Genomic DNA, 19,490 nt, shown 5'->3' with positions numbered 1-19,490 from the left:
CTCACTCCGATCTGGGCGGATGGGGGCAGGCCCACGCTTTGAATGGGGTGGGTTGTGTGTATGAAGGGCTCTCTCCATGGGCCATAATCCTCTCTTAGATGGCGCTGCCTGGAGCCCCGAAGGAAAGGTTTTGCAGGGTGCCAGGAGGTGAACGGTTCTGTCCGGGTTGGTGCACAACTCTGGTCCCTCTGGTCCCTCTGCCCCACAAGAAAGGGAGTCTGTTCCTGCCTGGTTCCGGACCAGGGCCCTTTTGCGTGTGGGGCGAACACGATAACCGCTGCACCACAGAAACGCTGCCTCCTCCAAGGGAAAGAGGGTCCCCCCTTGCCATCGCTTGGGGTGCGTTGTGCTCAGAGCGCATATATGACCACCCCCAGCGATTCTCTCTGGCAGCCAGCCCAGAAACCCTCCTCCAGGCCTCCTGCATTCACACAGGAGGAGCAGGAAGGGGAGCGGGGAGAGCCCTTGTCCCTCCCTGGTGGTCCAGTGGTCAGGATCTGGCGCTCTCACCGCCAAGGCCCGGGTTCGATTCTCGGCCAGGGAAGCCTTTTGCCCCCTCTCTGCCTCCCAGGACATGGAGATGAACCACCGCGAGGAAGGCACCGGTCCCTCTTTGGTGTTCTTCTCACAGCAGCAGCATCTGAATATCCACAGCCAGAGATCCTTCCTGGCAGTCCCGGTCTCTGTGGCGCAATCGGTCAGCGCGCCTGGCTGTTAACCAGGAGGATGGTGGTTTGAGCCCACCCAGGGACGGCTGCGGGTCCCCCCCCACGAGACGAGGTGGCCGAGTGGTGAAGGCGATGGACTGCTAATCCATTGTGCTCTGCACGCGCGGGTTCGAATCCCGCCCTCGTCGACACTTTTTCCATGACAGAGGCCCTGGGGAAAGATCCTTTGGCTGCTTTGCCATATTTACCCCAGGAGGGCAAATGCAGAGGGACCACCTGTGCCCGCTAGGAGCTGAGCACAAGCCCCCAGCGTGTCCCGCTCCCGTGATGCCACTACCTGACTGGCGCAGCTGATGGGGCCGAGCAAAGAGGGCAAGAGGGTCTCCAGCTCCCCCTGGAGGCCGGGCACTTTGTGCTACCTGCACACCCGGCCTGCCCAAGGGAAGCTGCCACGGGGCGGCCTGGCCAGGAAGCCCCTGATGTGGATGCAGCACAGAGCTGGCCCTGGGCCTGGTGCCGGAGGAATCAGCACGGAGCCCGCTGGCAGGGTGGGAAGCCATCCCCTTCCCTTCCCTTCCCTTCCCTTCCCTTCCCTTCCCTTCCCTTCCCTTCCAGAGGCAACAGGAAGAGCAGCAGCCCCGTATCAGCGGGTGGTTTCTGCCCGTGCTGGGTAGGGACGATGGGACCTCTTGGCCAGAGTCTGCGCCATGAATCCAGATGTTGTTCGGTGTGATTTTAAATCTTCTCTGTGATAGCCTCCTCATCCAGGAATACATTCAGCCCCCCTATAAGCCATCCAGATTGGGGGCCATCCCCACTTCCCATGGCAGGGGATTCATGGTTTAACTACATGTTTTGTGAAGACTCTCCCAAATCTTACAGCAATCAGATTTATGGTGTGACCCCAGGTTTTAGAGCAGACACAGAGCGGGTCAAAGCAAACTCAGGGAAGGATCGGAGGGGCCCCTCCCCAGCCTCTCACTCCAATCTGGGCAAATGGGGCAGGCCCACACTTTCAATGGGGAGGGTTTCTGGTGTGAAGGGCTCTCTCCATGGACCATCTTTCCCTCTTGGACGGCGGGAATGGAATGGAAAAGCGAAAGGCCAAGATCTTGCTCCCTTAATTTCAATCCCTGTGTGATCTCACTTGGACTAGTGTGTTCAGCTCTGGTTGTTTACCTGAAAAAGGCACAACGGAGCTGGAAAAAGGACCAAGAATGGCAACGGAAATTATCGGGGAGTTCAAGCATCCCCATGAGGCATGCCCGCAAAAACTGGGATTGTTTCTCTCAGAAAAGGCTAGTCAGGGGAGATCTGATTGCAGTGTTTAAAATGGCATGTGGTGTGGAGAAAGTGTTTCCCCCTCCCATAACACTAAAACCCGGGGTCACCCCATGAAACAGACTGGTGGAAAGTTTAGGAGAGATAAAGGGAAGGCCTTCCTCAAAAAGTGTATAGTTAATCTGTGGAATTCACTGCCGGGGGAGTGGTGATGGCTGCCGAGCTGCCAAGTGGCTGGTCTTATGTTTTCATGAATGAGAAGATATGTCCAACTCTCTCAGACACCCTCCCGTGGCTCTCTGCCCGAGGAAAGGCCAGCACAGCCCAGCCAGGCAGAGGTTTCTGACGGTGCCGTCTTCCCCTCTTGGGATGCAAAAGGGAGAGCAGGGGATGCGCCAGCCGGGATTCGAACCCGGGTCGCAAGATTGGGAACCTCGCATGATGCCCCTACACCACTGGCGCGGCCGGGAGGGGCCTGGGCAGGATGGCAGGAAGCCTGCAGCTTCCGCGGCCATCTGGGGCCTGGCGGGGACCGAGGCCTGGCTTTCCTGGGGGAAGTGGCCACCGGGCGCCTGACCGGGAAAGAGTCCGTGTGGCACAGCGGAAAAGCACTTGGGCCAGCTGTCCAAGAAAATAGCTGGGGATGGTCATATAAACGCTCTGAGCACAAAGCACCCCAAGCGATGGCAAGGGGGGACCCTCTTTCCCATGGAGGAGGTTGTGTCTCTGTGGTGTAGCCTTATCACATTCGCCTCACACGCAAAAGGTCCCTGGTTCAAAACCAGGCAGAAACAGCCTCCTTTTCTTGGTGTGTGGGGGATACAGGAGGGCCACCTTGCCCCTTATGAATCCCAATGTGGGGAGAGGTGTGGGGCGCTGGCTCCCAGGCAGCCCAAGCAGCTCAGCTGGGAAAGCGGCTGTGCAGGCCCTTCAGTCACGTGCTTTGGGAAAGCTTCCATGGCGCCCCCTTTTGGCCAGGCCCGTTCATGGCAGGCAGAGCTGCAGGGAATTCCTCTCTTGCCTGTTGAATTTTGACAAGCTGAATATGAGCCTACAATGCGATGGGGCTGCAAAAAGGGCACGTGTGATTGCAGGCTTCATCGACAGGAGTATCCCTTCCAAATCAGGCAAACTCCAGTTCACCTTTCTCAGCACAGGCTCCAGCTATAGGAAGTCAGATTTCAGCTCAATTTCAGGAAAAATGTTCAAGCAGTCCATGAACGGTCCCCGTGACCCTGGGAGCTTGTGGGACCTCCCACACTGGAGGTGTTCAGACGCAACTGGCAGCCATCCAAGACGGATGATCCAACCGGGAATCCTGCACTGAGCAGGTGGCCTTCTGGCCTCTTCCCCCAAGAAAAGGAGGCTGTTTCTGCCTGGTTTCGAACCAGGGACCTTTTGCGTGTTAGGCAAATGTGATAACCGCTACACCACAGAAACCGCTCTGTGTCCAGACACCTTCTTCCTGCAGGAAACTGTCCGTTGGGGATCCCACATCAATGCGGCCAGATGCTGTTGCCAGACATGGCAGCAGTAGAAGAAAGCAACCTTCACTCTGCCATTTTTCTCTCCCAAACCGTCCTTCTTTGGTGGCTGGAGCAGCTGCATTGCTGGCCAGGAAGGAGCTGGGGATTCCTCCTGGACTAGCCCTGGGCCATGCTGGATCGATGCTGAAGCCCAGAGGTGTCGGCTCCAGGCTCAGCGCCCCTTCGGTAGCTCAGCTGGTAGAGCGGAGGACTGTAGGGCACCCCCCACCCCAGGCATCCTTAGGCCGCCGGTTCAACTCCGGCTCGGAGGAGAGCTCTGCTTTTATCCCCACAGAATAGCAGAGTGGGAAGGGGCTGGAGGGTCAGGGGTCCCCCCCGCCCCCCGCTGCTCAGTGCAGGACTCCCCGTTGGACCATCCCTCTTGGATGCCTGTCCAGTTGCATCTGAACTCCTCCAGTGTGGGAGAGCCTGCAAGCTCCCTCGGTCATTGGATCCTTTTTTGGACTGCTCCAACAGTCTGGAGATTTTGCCTGATCTGGCTTCCTGTAACTTAGAAACATAGAAACAGAGTGAGTCAGAAGGGGTCTTCCGGGCCATCTAGTCTGACCCCCGGCTCCAGCCAGTTCCACTCATGACATGCCCACCATGTGCATGTCCAGCCTATCCTTGAACACCTGCACCTATGGGGCCTCAACCACCTCCTGAGGAAGCCCATTCCATACCCTCAGGGTCCTAACCATCAGGAAGTATTTCCTGGCAAAAGAGATTGGGGAATGGAACCCCCCGGTCTCCCACGTGACAGGCGGGGATACTCACCACTATACTAACGTGGAGGGACCTTAAAATTCACCTTGGCCAACCTGATTTATTTATTAGATTTACCTCCCACTTTTTCCTGACACTGAACTCAAAAGTGGCTTATTTCATTCTCCTCTTACTGCTAGAAATCCCTCCTTTTTTCTCACAAAGGACTCAGCGCAGCCATCATTCTCCGCCTCCTGCTTGCAGTGTTATCCCCACAGCAGCAACAACCCTGCGAGGTAGGTTGGGCGGGGAGTCCGCGACCGGCCCAAACTCCCCAGTGGCCTCCATGGCTGGGTGGGGACGAGGCTGCCTGTGTCCCCGTCCTGCTCTCTGAACGAGGCCTCCATGCCGGCTCCCTTGGTGCCTTGGTGCCTTGGTGCCTTGGTGCCTCTGCCTGTCCGAGAAAAGGGGAACTGGAGTTCGCCTGGCCTGGAAGGGATGTCCCTGCCGATGAAGCCTGCGATCGCCCGTGCCTGTTTGCAGCCCCATCGCATTGTTGGCTCATATTCGGCTTTTGTCAAAATTCAACAGGGCAAGAGAGGAATTCTCTGCAGCAGCGCATGCAATGAACCGTCCTGGCCAGAAGCGGGCGCCATGGAAGCTTTCCCAAAGCACCTGACTGAAGGACCTTCAAAGATGCTGTTTCAACTGCCTGGGACCCATCCTCCCTCCCACCTCTCCCCACATGGAGACTCAGAAGTGCCAAGGGGGCCTTCCGCTGCCCCCCACTTACCAAGAAAAGGAGGCTGTTTCTGCCTGGTTTCGAACCAGGGACCTTTCGCGTGTGAGGCGAACGTGATAACCGCTACACCACAGAAACGCAACCTCCTTCAAGGGAAAGAGGGTCCCCCCTTGCCATTGAAATGCAGGCACGCCCAGCTGGTGAGCCCTTTTCCCTTGCCAGACCCCGGAGTCCAGTGGGGCTGTCCAGCCATCCTGCCATGTGGACAGATCAGGGCTGGGCAAAGCAGACAATCTGGCTGCCAATTTGGATGGCTTTCAGAGGGGACCAGAGAAATTCCTGGAGGATGAGGCAGTCCGGGGCTATTAGTCTTGCTGCCCACATGCTCCCTCCTTCAGCAGAGGGGGCCTGCCTGATGCACCCGTTGCTGAAGTGCCTGGGCAGGGGGGGCCTTGCACCCCTCCCGCCGGAGGGACCCTGTGGGCAGCTGGTTTGCCTCCGTGTGTACAGAGTGCTGGAGTAGATAGACTTTGGGTCTGATCCAGCACAGCTTGTTGTATGTTTTTGCTAATGAGAAGATGTGCGGGGCTAGCCCTGCTTCCTTCTTCTGCCCTCTGGTCCTGCAAAAGAGCAGCACAGCACGGCCAGGCAACCATTTCCGATGGTGCCGTCTTCACCTCTTCTAATGCAAAAGGGAGAGCAGGGGATGCGCCAGCCGGGATTCGAACCCGGGTCACAAGATTGGGAACCTCGCATGATGCCCCTACACCACTGGCGCGGCCGGGAAGGGCCTGGGCAGGATGGCAGAAAGCCCCACAGCTTCCCCAGCAAACCGGTGCCGGGCAGGGACCGAGGCCCGGCTTTGCCAGGGGGAAGCGGCCACCAGGCTGCCTGGCCGGGAAAGAGTCCGTGTGGCACAGCGGAAGAGCGGCCTGGGCCTGCTGCCAGCGAGAATCGCTGGGGATGGTCATATATACACTTTGAGTGCAAACCCCCCCCAGCGATGGCAAGGAGAGACCCTCTTTCCAGTGGAGGAGTTTGTGCCGGGCACAGACTGGGCTTTTTCTCAGCAGCCAGACCTTAACTGGTGGCTGCAGGCAAGGAAACCCAGAAGAAGCTGCTGGACTGAGTGGAAAGCGTGTCAGGTGTCAGAAGGAACTGCTCTTCTTTTGAAAAATGCTGCATAATGTTTGGTGCCTGATGACTACATGGAGGAAGGCTTCTGCCTGCTCTCCTTGAGCGTCTTTCGAGCAAGCTGTGAGCAAAGGCATCGGCCCCATTTCCTGCAGCCGGGTCCGCACCTGCTCTTGGCCTCTTTGTTCCTCTGTCTCTCCTGCCGTGCAGCCCTCTCTGGGGCTCCCCGGCTCCCCACAGAACGAGGGGCAGACCCGAAGGCTGAGCATGGTGCTGGCTAGGGACTTGGGCCCCGCACAAACACGCACCTTCCTTCCTTCCTTCCTTCCTTCCTTCCTTCCTTCCTTCCTTCCTTCCTTCCACCAGGGCATCCTCCCCGTTTCCTGCGCTGTCCCATTCTGGGTTCCAGGGGGCAGTGAGCGGTGGAGGGGCTGCCACAGATCCCCTGCGCTCTGCCCACATGCCCTTGACTGCTGCCCTCTGCGGCCTTTTGCCCCCAGGCAGGGTCTCCCGGGTGTTCATGTCTAGCTGCCAAGAGTGGAAGGAGGTGCGTTCACACACCATTGTTCAGTGGGGAAAGCGATGGCTGAGGGCGTGCATGAAACCCGCACGTGTGGAGTGCGGGATGAGGAGGCTGTGCTCACAGGTGGGTCCCCATGCCCCCCATCTCTCTGGGGCTCAAGACCCATCCTCTTGGGTAGCAGCCAGACAAGCTGATGGACTACGCCCAAAATGGTCTCTCCATGCCCTTCAGCAGCCCATGGTGGGCATGGCTGTTCTCCGTGCTTTTTGTTGGCTGATCCCATTCCGAAGTGGCCGATTAGGAAGAGCTGAGTTTCTGGCCAGGAAGAAGCTGGCGATCTTTCCTGGAGGTGCTATGAGCCATGAGGGATCAATGCCGACACTCAGAGGTGCCAGCTCCCAGCTCAGCACATCCTTCCATGGCTCAGCTGGTAGAGCGGAGAACTGTCGGGCTCCATCCCAGGCTGACTCTTGTCCCTGGACGCTCCCAAAAGGAACAGCACCCTTGGCATGTGGAACCCCTGTTCCTGGACACGGGGGGCAAAAGGTTACTCCAAGCACCGTCCCTGGGTGGGCTCGAACCACCATCCTCCTGGTTAACAGCCAGGCGCGCTGACCGATTGCGCCACAGAGACCAGGCCGTGCTCCCTCCCTGCCTCCCCCAGCCTGAGGATTCAGGGACAGGGACGGAGGGGGTTCCAAGGGGGACGTTCCCTGCCAGCTCCCCCGTCCAGCAGAGTGGCGCAGCGGGAGCGTGCTGGGCCCATAACCCAGAGGCCGGTGGATCGAAACCACCCTCTGCTAGCGCATGCAGGATGCAAAGCCATCCTTTTGCCTCTGGCACGACGAGGGTGAAAAGGGATCTCTTCTTGCTGAGATGCTTTGTGCTGAAAGTGCCCACGTTTCTCTGGCAAGCTGCCCAGCGCCATCCTCCGCTCCGTTGGCCCTGAGTGCCTCCTGGCCAGGCAGCCCAGGGGCAGGAGCTGCTTTCATTGAGGGCCTGCACAGTGCCCAGAGACACTCTTGCTTTCCTTTGCACGCCCCCCATCAGCTGCGCCAGTCAGTAGAGGCATCAAGTGAGGTGCGCAGGTTGCTTGCTTCTGTTCAGGTAGCTCTGCCTTTGGCACGCTTGGGAATCAAGACAGCAAAGGGAGCCAAAGTTTCTGCCTGGGGGCTCCATCGAGGGGGGAAAAGGGGCGACGAGGGCGGGATTCGAACCCGCGCGTGCAGAGCACAATGGATTAGCAGTCCATCGCCTTCACCACTCGGCCACCTCGTCTGGGGGTGGGGGGCACCCGCAGCCGTCCCTGGGTGGGCTCGAACCACCATCCTCCTGGTTAACAGCCAGGCGCGCTGACCCATTGCGCCACAGAGACTGGGCCGTGCTGCCTCCTGCCTCCCCTGGCCTGAGGTTTCCCGGGCAGGGATGGAGGGGGGTCCAAGGGGGACGTTCCCTGCCAGCTTCCCTGTTCAGCAAAGAGGCGCAGTGGGAGCGTGCTGGGCCCATAACCCAGAGACCTCCTGCAAAACATGCATCTTCCCAACTCTCCCACCACTAGAACTGAACGCTGCTACACCTGAATTAGTAGCCTCATCCAAAATGACATCCTGTCCCAGCTATCAGCTGGTGTTTCCACAGCAGGGAGCAAAAGGCTTCCCTGGCTGGGAATCGAACCCGGGCTGTGGCAGCGGTGAGAGCGCTGAATCCTGACCACTAGACCACCAGGGTGAACGGCAGGGCCCTGGCCCTGCGGCTAAATGGCCGATGCGTCAGACACCCACTGGCCATCCATGACCTGTCCAGGATCCCTGCTGTGCCTCTTGGAGCTGTTCCGGAACAAGCAGTCCCACAATACGTGGGATCGCACACCCTCCGTGGTCCCCACTGGGCCTGCGAGGTTGAGCATCCGCTTCTCAGAGCGGCTGCTGCACCTGAGGCGGGAGGAGAGCGCCGGTCGGTCGAGCAACCATTGTGGCAGGAGCAGCTGCAGCCTTCTGGCCAGGTCCCCGCCGCCGATGCGGCCAGCCTGAGCAGGGGAGCACCGGCACCGGAGCGATGGGTCCGGCAGGGTCCCTCCTGACCCTCAGCGGGAGAGCTGGACGGGAAGCCCAGAGCAGGCCCCTCGGGCACGTGATCGGCTTGTGTGCGGGGAAGGTGGTTTGCGTGTATCTGGCTTGAGCAAAAGTTGTCTGTTTTGTTGCTGCTGCAGAGGAATACAGGGGTCTGTGTACTTCCAACCTCTTAGCCCCAAAGCTCCCGGCCAGTGGCAGGAAGGGACCTTCTTCTCTTTCTCAACTGCTGGAGGCAAGGAAAACGGCCCAGCCAGCCTGCAGAGGATGCTTTCGATCCATGACTTACTGGCACCAGTCTTACAAACAGGGGAAAGGAAGCAGGTGCTTTTTTTCTGCCCAACTGTCAGCAAATCCTCTTTGGCCAAGGAACCTCAGGCTGGGGGAGGCAGGGAGGCAGCATGGCCCAGTCTCTGTGGCGCAATCGGTCAGCGCGCCTGGCTGTTAACCAGGAGGATGGTGGTTCGAGCCCACCCAGGGACGGCTGTGGGTGCCCCCCCCCACAACTGTTGATCCTTTTCTGCTGAACTCCGGAGAGGCAGGTGTTGGGGCACAAGCTTTTGGCTTCTCCTCCTGCCAGGGGTCTGCCAGCCAGACTCTGAAGCGCAGCCGTGGGCCTGGGGACCTCGCGTGGCAGCTTCAGGCAACCATCAAGGTAGAAACCACAAAGCTTTTTTAAACTTGGGAGTCAGTGGCTAAGCACAGCTCTTCCAACAGGAAAGTCAAAGGGAATTATGAGAATTTGAAAGCAGAGGCAGAAAATGAAACCGTGTGCCACCTCCAAGGAGAGGCCGGTCAGCCAATCATGGGCTGCCCAAAACAGTTTGCCCAGCCCCCTACGTATTCCCACATGATGCAGCCGGGCCCCCTCACTCCAGTGAACTGGGTCTTGGAGGCCCTCCTGAGGGCCGGGCCTCCCCAAATACGACATGCCGGGGCAACACGTCACGAGGTGCCACTTCAGTCGGGGAGGGGGGACCCCTGCGGACACACGGAAGGAGCCCCCCTCTTACAGCGCTGGCTGCGGTTCCCGCCTCCCCTCTGCCTCGGGGTCCTTCAACCAGGCGCTGGTTCAGCTCTGCCTCGGAGGGGACGGCTTTGGCCAGCATGGTCAGCACGAGAAGCACACAGAGCGCGGCATGAACTTTGCATTTGGCAGAGAGGGCTCGATTTTAGTCCAGTTCTGCTGTTTCTGTTTCTCGGGGGCAAAAGGCAGGGGAGGCATGCGCCAGCCGGGACTCGAACCCGGGTCACGAGATTGGCAACCTCGCATGATGCCGCTACACCACTGGCGCAGCTGACGTGCAGGTCCCTTGCGCCCCTGGTGAAGCGTCTGCAGGGAAGAGGCAGCTGCAAAACTCCTCTCTGGGTTCGGTCAGGATTGATCCTCTTCACTGCACGGAAGCGCTGTGGGAACTCTTGCTCCTGCCTCTTGCCAGTCGGTGGTCGAATGCAAGAGGCCAGTAGAACTGGCAGCCGAGCAGCTGGTGCTGAACCTGCGCGCTCCCCTGGGAGGGGAGGGGGCCAAGCTGTGTGATCTGAGACATCCTCGGGCTTCTCAGGACCTCTGAAGACATCCCAAAGTAGCACACCACTTCTTCTTGTGGGCCAAGGGACCCAGACCCAGACCTATTGCACAAAGCTGTAACTGCCCACTGAAGCGGATGCAAAAAATTCTTTTAAGTTGAATTGCATGGGGCGATGGCTTCCCTTTCCATATAGGAAGGGAAGCAGTGGATGTGGGGGAAGAGAGAAATAAGCTTAAGACTGTGGGAGGAACTATTGAGTCGGCATGATCCAGGGTGAGAAGCAAATTCACTGAAGAACTTGTTTGAAGTGGGTGGGATATGAAAGATAAATCCTAGTCATTATTTCTAAATTGTTGCGGTCGGCCACCAAATCGTCTCCAAATGAAAGCTTTCCAGAATGTCCTATCCAGGAAAGCTGTGCTCAGCCCTTGTAAACTCCAGGCTGTGGCGTTCTTTATGAAGTCAATCCATTGCACAGTTGGTTTTCCTCCTCTTTTTTCACCTTTGACTTTCCCTGGCTTCTTGCTCTGCTCTAGTGAGCCTTAGTGTATGAAGCTCTGCTCTAGCGAGTTATGTGGACTTATACAGCATACCCAGATGTTGGTCCCAAGTCTTTCAGGCCATCTGGGTTCTAGTCCCCGCTCAGCCATGGAGTCAACTGGGTGACTTTGGGCCAGTTACAGACTCTCAGCCTAACCTACCTCACAGGGTTGTTGTTGTGGGGATAAGATGGAGGAGGAGATGTAAGCTGCCTTGAGCCCTTTGTAGGAAAAAGGCAGGATATAAATCGAAAAATAAATAAATAAACGAACATAAGAAAAGCTATGCTGGACCAGACCAGTGGCCTATCCCAGCCTTTCCCAAGCTGGTGGTCTTCAGAGGCATTTGGGCCACAACTCCCAGAATTCCCATCCAGCAGGGCCACTGACTGGGAATTCTGGGTGTTGCAGTCCAAACGTGTGTGGAAGGCACACCGTTGGGGAACACTGGTCTATCCAGTCCAGCACCCCTTCACACAGTGGCAAACTGGCTGCCTGCAGGTTACCCCAAGCAGGAGGGGTGCGAGACCTGCCTCTGCAGAAGGAGGCAGCACATGGCCAGCAGGGCTAGTAGCCATCGATAGCCTCCTCCTCCTCCTCCAGGAATTGTCCAATGTGTTGCGAAACAAGCCCCCCCCCCCCCAACCCTAGTCAAAATGGGGGGGGGGGGAACTGAATTTATTGGAATCTAATCACATATGATTGGAGTATTCATATCCACTGCTGTTTGAATGTGTCTTTTAAAAAATGATGCTGTTTTTAGCTGTTCTAATTGCTTTAAAATTTCACATGCTGAAATGCACTGTTTTATTTTACTCTTTGTATTTGCACTAAGTAATTTTCTGAATTGCTGTGAACCACCCAAGGAGTTCCAGCTGTAGAAATGAACAGAGGAAAAAAGTAGTAACGTACAGAATAGCCAAAACAGGGCAGAAGCTTAAGGAACAAGGATGGAGCGGGTGACTGGTCCCTTCCTACTCCGAGGTCCTGGGTTCAAATCCTGGTTTCTGTCAACCTCTCCCCCTGCTGGAGAGACTCCGGGGCACACGCCGTGGGATGGACAGCAGGGACGTCTTTGCTTCTGCGGCCCCGAAGGAACAGGACACGCGCCGCTCGGCTCCGCCAGGAGTTAACATGACAGAGTCGCGGTCCTAGAGAGGCCGAGGGCCAGTGGAACGCGAAGATCGTCTTCCTCTTCCGCCTGCCGCCCCCCCCGCCCCCCCCCCCGCACTCTGTTTTTTGGGATTACTTGGGACTGGAGTTATTGATTGCAGACTTGACATTCCCAGGGAGCGGGGGAGCAGCGGGGGGGGGGGATTTGCAAAGCCTCACCCATGTGCCACCGGGTAGCTGAGTGGAAGCAAGGCTGCAGGAAGAGGAGCCGTGCTAGTTGGCGGCACCAAAGGCGAGACAAAGAGCCTTGCGGAGCCTGAGAAGCTAACACGTGGATGGGGGCTGGAGAGGATATTTAGCACGTAGATCCTGCAATTTTGAGCGCCCGAGGCACTTTTGCCCTCATTTTTGCCTCACAACAGCCCTGCGAGGTAGGCCAGTCTTCTTCTTCCCCGGTTGCAGATGGGAAAGAATAGAGGAGGTTGAGCAGCGTCGAGAAGGACTTCAGCTCCCAGCATTCCAACTGTGGCCCATGCCAGCTGTGGCTGAGGGGAGTTGTAGTCCAACAACAGCTGGCCAGTCACAGGATCTCCAGCCCTTTGGGAGACCGAGAAAAGTGGCTTGGATGAGGGCGTCATGCAAGCTTGTAGGTGAAATGAGTGGAGCCAAGTGCTTAGACTAGCGGGTAACTTTTTTCACTTTCTCTGCTACCTCTAAGTAAAGAGATGGGCCATTTCGGGAAGCGGTGAAAGGAGAGGGGGTTGGGGTGGGGTTGGGGTGAAGGGAGAGACATCCCAAAGGTCCACTTGTATTACAGCATCCAGAAAAAGTCTGTTCCACTGGCAATTCTGGAGTCATCAAGAAGGCAGCTCTGAATTTGCTAAGCCAAGGCATTTCTGTGTGGCAAAAGGTTCCTGGTTCAATGGGATGAGATTTAACTTGGCCATGATATTGTAGTTGTTCTCAGTTTTAGAAAACATCAAATCCTGTTCTGTGCATATTGATTTTTCTTTTTTTAAATGCCATTTTCTTCTGTTATTGCTTATCATGCCCATGGATTATTTTCAGCTACAGGTTTTCTTGCTGTTAAACACCTTGAGAAGTTACTTAGGGAAACAGGAGGGATAAATGTATTCAAACAAACTCCAGGGAACCCCATTGAACACAGAACTTGTTCCGAGGTAAGTGCCCATAAAGGTCAAGCTGTGCATAGGGGTTCAGTTGTGGGCTGAGTGTGGGCTGAACTGCTGATGTGTTGCGGACTGTGGGTTGTTCACCATGATGCGTTATTTTGGCTGGGTTGAACTGTGGGTTGTCATGTCTGAATCCAGTTGCTAGAAGAAATCATGATAAGCAATGCGCAGTTCACAACCCAACCAACAAATTGCAGGCTCTCTTCATGCGTTGTGTGGTTCTTAGTGCAGCTGTCTTCAGACAATACAATTATCTCACACTTCAGTGGCAACGCACACAGCCCGTGATCAAACCCTTGAGTGGGTGGCAGTTATCATGTATTCTAAAGCCGGTGTTGAATAGAGCTTACACTCTAGTAGATATATTTAAGCTTTCAGTGCCCTTGATAACTGATATTCGGTCACAGAGAGTCCAGTAATAGCAAATTATTGCTGCTGCTGGCTGCTACTATCATCCTGCCTATTCCCAGGTGATTGGGATTCAAGGTGGCTATTTTATGACTTTAATTTCCATTTTGTATCTAAATTGAATATATATTTGTTTTTTCGTTATAGCAGTTATATATCAGCCCTTATGAGTCACGTGCAAGAGCTGCATTTCAAACATTATTACTTTCAGCCTGATCCTTTGCACATTGACTGGGATTTACTCCCATATTGATGTAGCTTGTTTTAGGAAACAGCAAGGCTTTGCTCCAGATTTCCCTTTGTTCTTGATCATTGTTCTTATGTCTCATTTGGCTATAGCTATTTTATTTTTTCCTTTAAAAAAAGAAAACAATATATAGCCACTCTGAGGAAGAGTCCTGTGTGGCTTAAAGCTCTCTGCCTAAGTTTCAGAGACCTGTTGGTCCAAATACAATTGACACTTGGTGTTTATTGTTTTCAGTAGTTTATATGTTAGAAATAGTGTCACGGATTTGAGGGAGGAAATGGAAATACAGGATGTTGTGTGGTGTCTAATAAATATGGGTGACAAGCCACCCATTTTTTTCCTGCTGCCACGCTGTAGGTGGACACCAGTAGCAGGTAAGGGGGGGTGACATATACATCCATTCTAGAATAAGTTATTTTACTTTTCAGCTGGCTGTTTCTTACATTTTTCTTGCTGCTATTATTCTTATTATCATCTCCTCCTCCTCCTCCGTCTGCCTATTCCCAGTGATTGGAATTCAGGGTAGCTACTTTATGGTTTTAATTTCCATTTAGTATCTAAATTGCTTTGCTTTCCTTAGTGTAAGACATCCCAAGAACTTTACGTTATGGGATAGCAATATTGCAAATAAAGCGAACAAACCTTCCATGAGCCCCAGCCAACATGCTACTATTCAGAGATGGCAGCAGGTAACATCTCCCAAAGGAGCAAGAAGAGTCTTTGCAGCAGAGCAAAGACCAGGGACGCATCCTGATGAAAGGAAGCTCCAGTTGGTTGTCATGTTGGTTTACTGTAGCAAGAGCCACAAAGAATTTAGAGTACTTTAAAGTTAACTTTTTTACATAGGATGAAGCAGTTTTTCACAAATGCAGCTTTGGGATTGTTTAGGCCGGGGGGCGGGGGGGCATTTTCCAAGGGTCCAGGAGCCAATTTTGCCTCGTCCGGAACCCGCCATGGGCTGCCTCCTTCCTTCTCTTTGCTGTGTTATTCAGTGATGCTGCAGCAGGAAGAAATGACTGGTGTGCCACCCAGAGTTGGTGGCAGCATGGCAGGAAAGGGGCACATTTAACTTGGTCATAAATGTAATTGGCCCTTTTTGCTTCTGTGCAGCTGAATTTTGGAAGCGAGCCACCGGGGTTTTTGCTTTGCTGCTGTAGAAAATTTGGTAGCAGGGGGCAGCAGGGTTCTCACAGAAAAGCAGGGAACTGCAGGTTGCCCATCCCGATATAGAGCTCTAAAGGCTAAGGCCAATGTCTTGAATTCAACCCAGAGACAAATATGTAGCCAATGAAAGTGTTGTAAAAGCAACTTATCATAGAATCATACAGTCAGAAGAGGGTTGGAAGCAAGCCATCAGGCCCAACCATCTGTTTAGTGGAGGACTCAAATCACCCGTCCAGATTTCCACCAGGCCTGATCCTGCTTAGCTTCCAAGATGAGGCAAGATCAGGCACTGCAGGCTGTATGGAAGCTATTCATTTAATATCATCCATCTACTAACCCCAGATGAAGTTTGGCTGTAGGACTGTGAACCAACTGAAGTCTGAGCTGAAGACGACAATCTGAACAGTCTTCAACTGAACTGAAGGTGTTGAGTGTGACTGTAGGCCCAGAAATGCATTGACAGCCAGTGCAGATGAAAAAGCTGATACAAAAGCACACAGTGACTTGAACTATGAAATCCATCCAATCCTGTCATGACAGAGTGCAGCCTTCTCCTCCTCACACACTGTGGTCCCAGTGTAGATTCCCCTACCCCACACCTGCTGCGTAGAAGTTCTCACTGGAATGAATAGATGTTTTTTTCCAGGGCAAATTTTAGGTGGAGGGTGCCAGATCTGGATTGGAACCATGGTGGGGAGGCAAAGGGTTAAAGCCCCTTCAGAAGGGTCCTGATCCAAGTTAGGGGCCCCATGCCGCAGTTCAGTTGTGAACAGGTGGTTGTACAACCTCCAACTGTGTGCTTTGGCCATTATTCTCTACTGGGCGGCCTCCTATGTTCAGTTACACACTTCATCTCAGTAAAAACACCAGGGATTAATGTCAGTTATGTTAAATGTTTACTTTTATCTTGTTTCCTTTGTTAAGCTTTTGCTTTGTGATGGGTCTGGTGCAGGGGTGGGCAACAGCTGGCCTCTAGATAGTTTGGCCTGTAACTCCCAAGATTCCTTGCCATTGGCTACGCTGGCTAGGGCTGATGGGAGTTGTAGCACTCCAAAAGTTTTGGCCTACAAGCTGCCCATCCCAACAAAGATAAAAATTAACACATCAGAATCAGGCTTATGTTCAGTTCTCTCCCTCCCCTCCCTGCCTTGAAGGTGACGACTGAATGTAAAACCAGGAAGAAAACAATCATCTCAGAAGGTGTGAGCTGGTGTGAGGCTCATCTCGTTTTCAAGAGATGAACGGAGACTGTTTCTCCTGAGTCCTGAGGCAGAAGAGATGCCTGGAAGTCAGCAGGGACAAGAAGGACACCCCAAGAGGACAACAAAAGACATTTCTATTTATGAAGAAGGCGACCCTGGTTTAAATGAAAGTATGCTCCAAGAAGTAAGAGAGAATGTAGGCACAGCCTGTGGAAAAGTCCTCCATCAGAACTTTGAACTCCTTGAGAATCAGAACATGCCAACTGGGGAAAATTCATATAAGTGCTCATCTTGCTGTGAAACATTTCCTGAGCAAGCCCTCTTAATTATACATGAGAGAATCCACACTGGAGTTAAACCATATGAATGCACAGATTGCAGGGAAAGCTTTAGCACAAGCTATGAATTTATTGATCATATTAGAATACACACAGGGGAAAAACCGTATACCTGTTCAGACTGTGATCAGAGCTTCCACTTGAAAGCAAACCTTACTGCACACAAGAGAACCCACATGGCAGAAAATCCCTACGAGTGCTCTGAATGTGGGCAAAGCTTTGGTAAAAAATCGCATCTCATCACACATGAGCGAACACACACTGGAGAGAAACCCTATCAGTGTCCAGATTGTGGAAAGAGCTTTAGTCAGAAAGGAAATCTTGTTTCCCACATGAGGATCCACACGGGGGAAAAACCATATAAATGCTCTCAGTGTGGCAAATGCTTTTCTCATTGCACTTCGCTGATGATGCATGTGAGAACCCACACAGGAGAGAAACCGTACAAATGCTCAGTATGTGAAAAAAGCTTTGTTAATAAGGGAAACCTTGTCTCACATGTGAGAATTCACACAGGGGAAAAACCTTATGAATGCACAGATTGTGGGAAAAGCTTTAGCACTAGCTTTCAGTTTATAGAACATAAAAGGCTACACACAGGTGAGAAACCATATACATGCTCAGACTGTGGGCAAAGCTTCAATTCAAAATCCAACCTTATTACACACAAAAGAACCCACACAGGGGAGAAACCCTATCAATGCACCGTGTGTGGTAAGGGCTTTAGAGTTAAATCATCCCTTACCAAACATTTAAGAATCCATACAGGGGAGAAGCCTTACGAATGTTCGGAGTGTGGGAAAAGCTTCAATACTAGTTCTTTGCTTGTAAATCATAAAAGGGTTCACACAGGAGAGAAACCATATACATGCTCAGGTTGTGGGAAAAACTTCCGTCAGAAAGGGAATCTTGTTTCACATATGAGAATTCACACGGGGGAAAAACCATATCAGTGTTGTGACTGTGACAAAAGCTTCATTGATAAAAAGTCTCTCATTAAACACAAAAGAACCCATACAGGAGAGAAAGCCTATGAACATTCAGATGATGGTCAAAGCCTCAGGTACAGCTCCCTGCTTACCTAGCACAGTGGAACTCGCAGATAATATTTTGAGTGCGAGGAGAGATTCTGTAGCCTTGCTGTCCTTTGTAAACATCAGAGAATCTTCACAGGGATCAATAAAGATAGCCAGATTATAAGGAAAGCTGAAACTCTGGCCTCTTCAAGTTTAGCCTGTTGAAAGTGAAGAGTTTCTGCTGGACACCTTCATACTGTTCAAAGCAGAAAGAAATTCACAGGTAGGTTCTCAAATAGCCTGAAAGGGCCCAAAACTTCTATGAAAGGTCCAGATCTTGCTATTAGTTGGACACTTTGGTGCAATGTAACAGTAACGGTGGTAAAATGATGACTTTACACAAGATGTACATTTATTGCCAAAGGCAGAAAGCATGTCTCCAGTTCCTCGGTAACTTCTAGCAGAAGTTGCAGTTTTCATGTTCTGTTTTCCTTCAGTGTTGTCCTCTGTTTTGTTGGCTTCCAGTTATAACAGCTCGGGGAGTCTGCAACATTAGGCCAGACTGAAGAATGCTTCTGCTCAACCCATGTTATGAGATGGGTTGGAAGAGAGACAGCACACTGTACTTTTCTTTGTGTTGAATCACCATGTTCCATAGAGCTGTGATGCCACTGGATGCATCAAGTTTGGGTCAGTTGAAACGCAGCACCAGAGAGATCTCCTAGTGACTCACTTGCTCTGACAAAGGCTGAGACCAGGTTGAAACCTATGCTGTGCCCAAAAAGCCTTATCTCAGAGTCTACAGAATGGAAAGCCTTTAAAAGGGTTGTCCTCTGGCTTAAACACGGCAGTTCTGTTTCTCAAAACACTCCTTTGGGTGCACTGCCTTGCATGGACTCTGTTGGGTGCTCCTGGAGATGGGCTGGCTGGTCCAGCAATGGAGCTAGGCTCAGGTAGGGCCAAGCTCAAGGGACTCTGGCATTTCCGGCTTGGGAAACTGCAGCCTGGCAGCTCTGATTCCTCAGTGGAGCCCTGGATCGCTGTGTCCATTTTTAAGAACACGGATGAACTGGAATGTGTTCAAAAGGAGATCAGATTGGTGAAGGAGGCAGTAAACAGTGTGGTGTAGTGGTTAAGAGTGTGGGACTGGGACTCAGACGATCTGGGTTCTAGTCGCCGCTCAGCCATGGAGCCAGCTGGGTGACTTTGGGCCAGTCACAGACTCTCGGCCCAACCTACCTCACAGGGTTGTTGTGGGGATAAGGTGGAGGAGGAGAATGATGTAAGCTGCCTTGAGCCCTTTGAGGAAAAAGGCAGGATATAAATCGAAAAACAAACTCATTCCTATGAGGAGCAATTGAAAGACCTCAATATGTTTAGCCTAATGAAGTTGAAGCAGACGGAACAGCTGACTTGTCTGCTGATGCTCCAGAGAGCAGGGCTAGAACCAGTAGATGGAAACTGCAAGGAAGCATGTTTGGCCAAAGAGGAGGAGTGTCTTCCCCAACCTTGTGCCCCCCAGATGTGCTAGACTACAACTGGCATAATTCCCAGCTAGCATAGGAATTGTAGTTGAACACATCTAAATGGTACCAGATTGGGGATTCGAAGAAGCAGCTGAGGAAGAAGAATTGTTCAATGGAGGAGCACAGAGTCTCTGCTTACCCTTCCCTGGAGGTGTCTGAACAGAAGCAGGGTGGCCATATTCCAGGGATAGCAGTGGCTGCACTAGATGCCCTCAAAGGTTCTGCCTTGAACTAGATGACCTCAGAAGTTTCTGTGGATTTTATCTCAAGTCAGCTTTGCAGTCTGAGCCTGCACTTGGATGTTACGCACACAGGCCAGGTTGGAATATTCCTTCCCCTCATGAAGATGTCCAGAAGCGGTAGGTCAGATAGCAATGCGAACAAGAACTATAAGAAGAATTGACTAGCTTCAGACTATATTAACAAATAATGGCTTGTTAACCCCAGACAACCCATGAAAAGAACCTACAGTCCATAGCTGGGTTGTGAACGGTGAGCTGTTTACACTGGTGTGTTATTTTGTCTGGGTTCAAATGATGCAGCAAACTATGTTTCAACAAACCATGG

General features: G+C 53.0%; 1 protein-coding gene and 13 non-coding genes across 15 annotated transcripts; 6 read left to right on the top strand and 8 right to left on the bottom strand.

Annotated features, from left to right (window-relative positions):
• The first annotated feature begins 472 nt into the window (after nucleotides 1-472).
• TRNAE-CUC lies at nucleotides 473-544 on the top strand. The gene has a single exon. It is a non-coding gene; the product is annotated as a tRNA-Glu (tRNA).
• Nucleotides 545-774: 230 nt separating this feature from the next.
• On the top strand, nucleotides 775-856 carry TRNAS-GCU. Its single transcript has one exon. It is a non-coding gene; the product is annotated as a tRNA-Ser (tRNA).
• A 1,484-nt stretch (nucleotides 857-2,340) lies between these two features.
• Nucleotides 2,341-2,411, bottom strand: TRNAG-CCC. The gene has a single exon. It is a non-coding gene; the product is annotated as a tRNA-Gly (tRNA).
• Nucleotides 2,412-3,316: 905 nt separating this feature from the next.
• Nucleotides 3,317-3,389, bottom strand: TRNAV-AAC. Its single transcript has one exon. It is a non-coding gene; the product is annotated as a tRNA-Val (tRNA).
• A 266-nt stretch (nucleotides 3,390-3,655) lies between these two features.
• On the top strand, nucleotides 3,656-3,747 carry TRNAY-GUA. Its single transcript is given in 2 exon segments — nucleotides 3,656-3,692; nucleotides 3,712-3,747. It is a non-coding gene; the product is annotated as a tRNA-Tyr (tRNA).
• A 1,240-nt stretch (nucleotides 3,748-4,987) lies between these two features.
• On the bottom strand, nucleotides 4,988-5,060 carry TRNAV-CAC. Its single transcript has one exon. It is a non-coding gene; the product is annotated as a tRNA-Val (tRNA).
• A 569-nt stretch (nucleotides 5,061-5,629) lies between these two features.
• Nucleotides 5,630-5,700, bottom strand: TRNAG-CCC. The gene has a single exon. It is a non-coding gene; the product is annotated as a tRNA-Gly (tRNA).
• A 1,439-nt stretch (nucleotides 5,701-7,139) lies between these two features.
• On the bottom strand, nucleotides 7,140-7,213 carry TRNAN-GUU. The gene has a single exon. It is a non-coding gene; the product is annotated as a tRNA-Asn (tRNA).
• A 97-nt stretch (nucleotides 7,214-7,310) lies between these two features.
• Nucleotides 7,311-7,382, top strand: TRNAM-CAU. Its single transcript has one exon. It is a non-coding gene; the product is annotated as a tRNA-Met (tRNA).
• A 393-nt stretch (nucleotides 7,383-7,775) lies between these two features.
• Nucleotides 7,776-7,857, bottom strand: TRNAS-GCU. Its single transcript has one exon. It is a non-coding gene; the product is annotated as a tRNA-Ser (tRNA).
• Nucleotides 7,858-7,880: 23 nt separating this feature from the next.
• Nucleotides 7,881-7,954, bottom strand: TRNAN-GUU. The gene has a single exon. It is a non-coding gene; the product is annotated as a tRNA-Asn (tRNA).
• A 1,103-nt stretch (nucleotides 7,955-9,057) lies between these two features.
• TRNAN-GUU lies at nucleotides 9,058-9,131 on the top strand. The gene has a single exon. It is a non-coding gene; the product is annotated as a tRNA-Asn (tRNA).
• A 741-nt stretch (nucleotides 9,132-9,872) lies between these two features.
• TRNAG-GCC lies at nucleotides 9,873-9,943 on the bottom strand. Its single transcript has one exon. It is a non-coding gene; the product is annotated as a tRNA-Gly (tRNA).
• Nucleotides 9,944-12,032: 2,089 nt separating this feature from the next.
• LOC123019651 (zinc finger protein OZF-like) lies at nucleotides 12,033-17,650 on the top strand. Of its 2 annotated transcripts, none has more exons than XM_044422694.1 (3): nucleotides 12,033-12,260; nucleotides 12,898-13,010; nucleotides 15,996-17,650. In XM_044422694.1, the coding sequence occupies exon 3, from the start codon at nucleotides 16,120-16,122 to the stop codon at nucleotides 17,464-17,466; it is 1,347 nt and encodes a 448-aa protein (XP_044278629.1). In that variant the 5' UTR covers nucleotides 12,033-12,260; nucleotides 12,898-13,010; nucleotides 15,996-16,119; the 3' UTR covers nucleotides 17,467-17,650. The 2 variants fall into 2 exon arrangements, with proteins under 2 accessions (XP_044278629.1, XP_044278630.1); XM_044422695.1 differs by having other exon boundaries at nucleotides 12,033-12,514.
• Nucleotides 17,651-19,490: the final 1,840 nt, after the last annotated feature.

This window comes from Varanus komodoensis, unplaced genomic scaffold (assembly GCF_004798865.1).
Source record: "Varanus komodoensis strain SLA01 unplaced genomic scaffold, ASM479886v1 scaffold133, whole genome shotgun sequence".
NCBI lineage: Eukaryota > Metazoa > Chordata > Lepidosauria > Squamata > Varanidae > Varanus > Varanus komodoensis.
The sequence above is the reverse complement of the archived record's forward strand: the minus strand, read 5'-3'. Positions and strand labels throughout refer to the sequence as shown.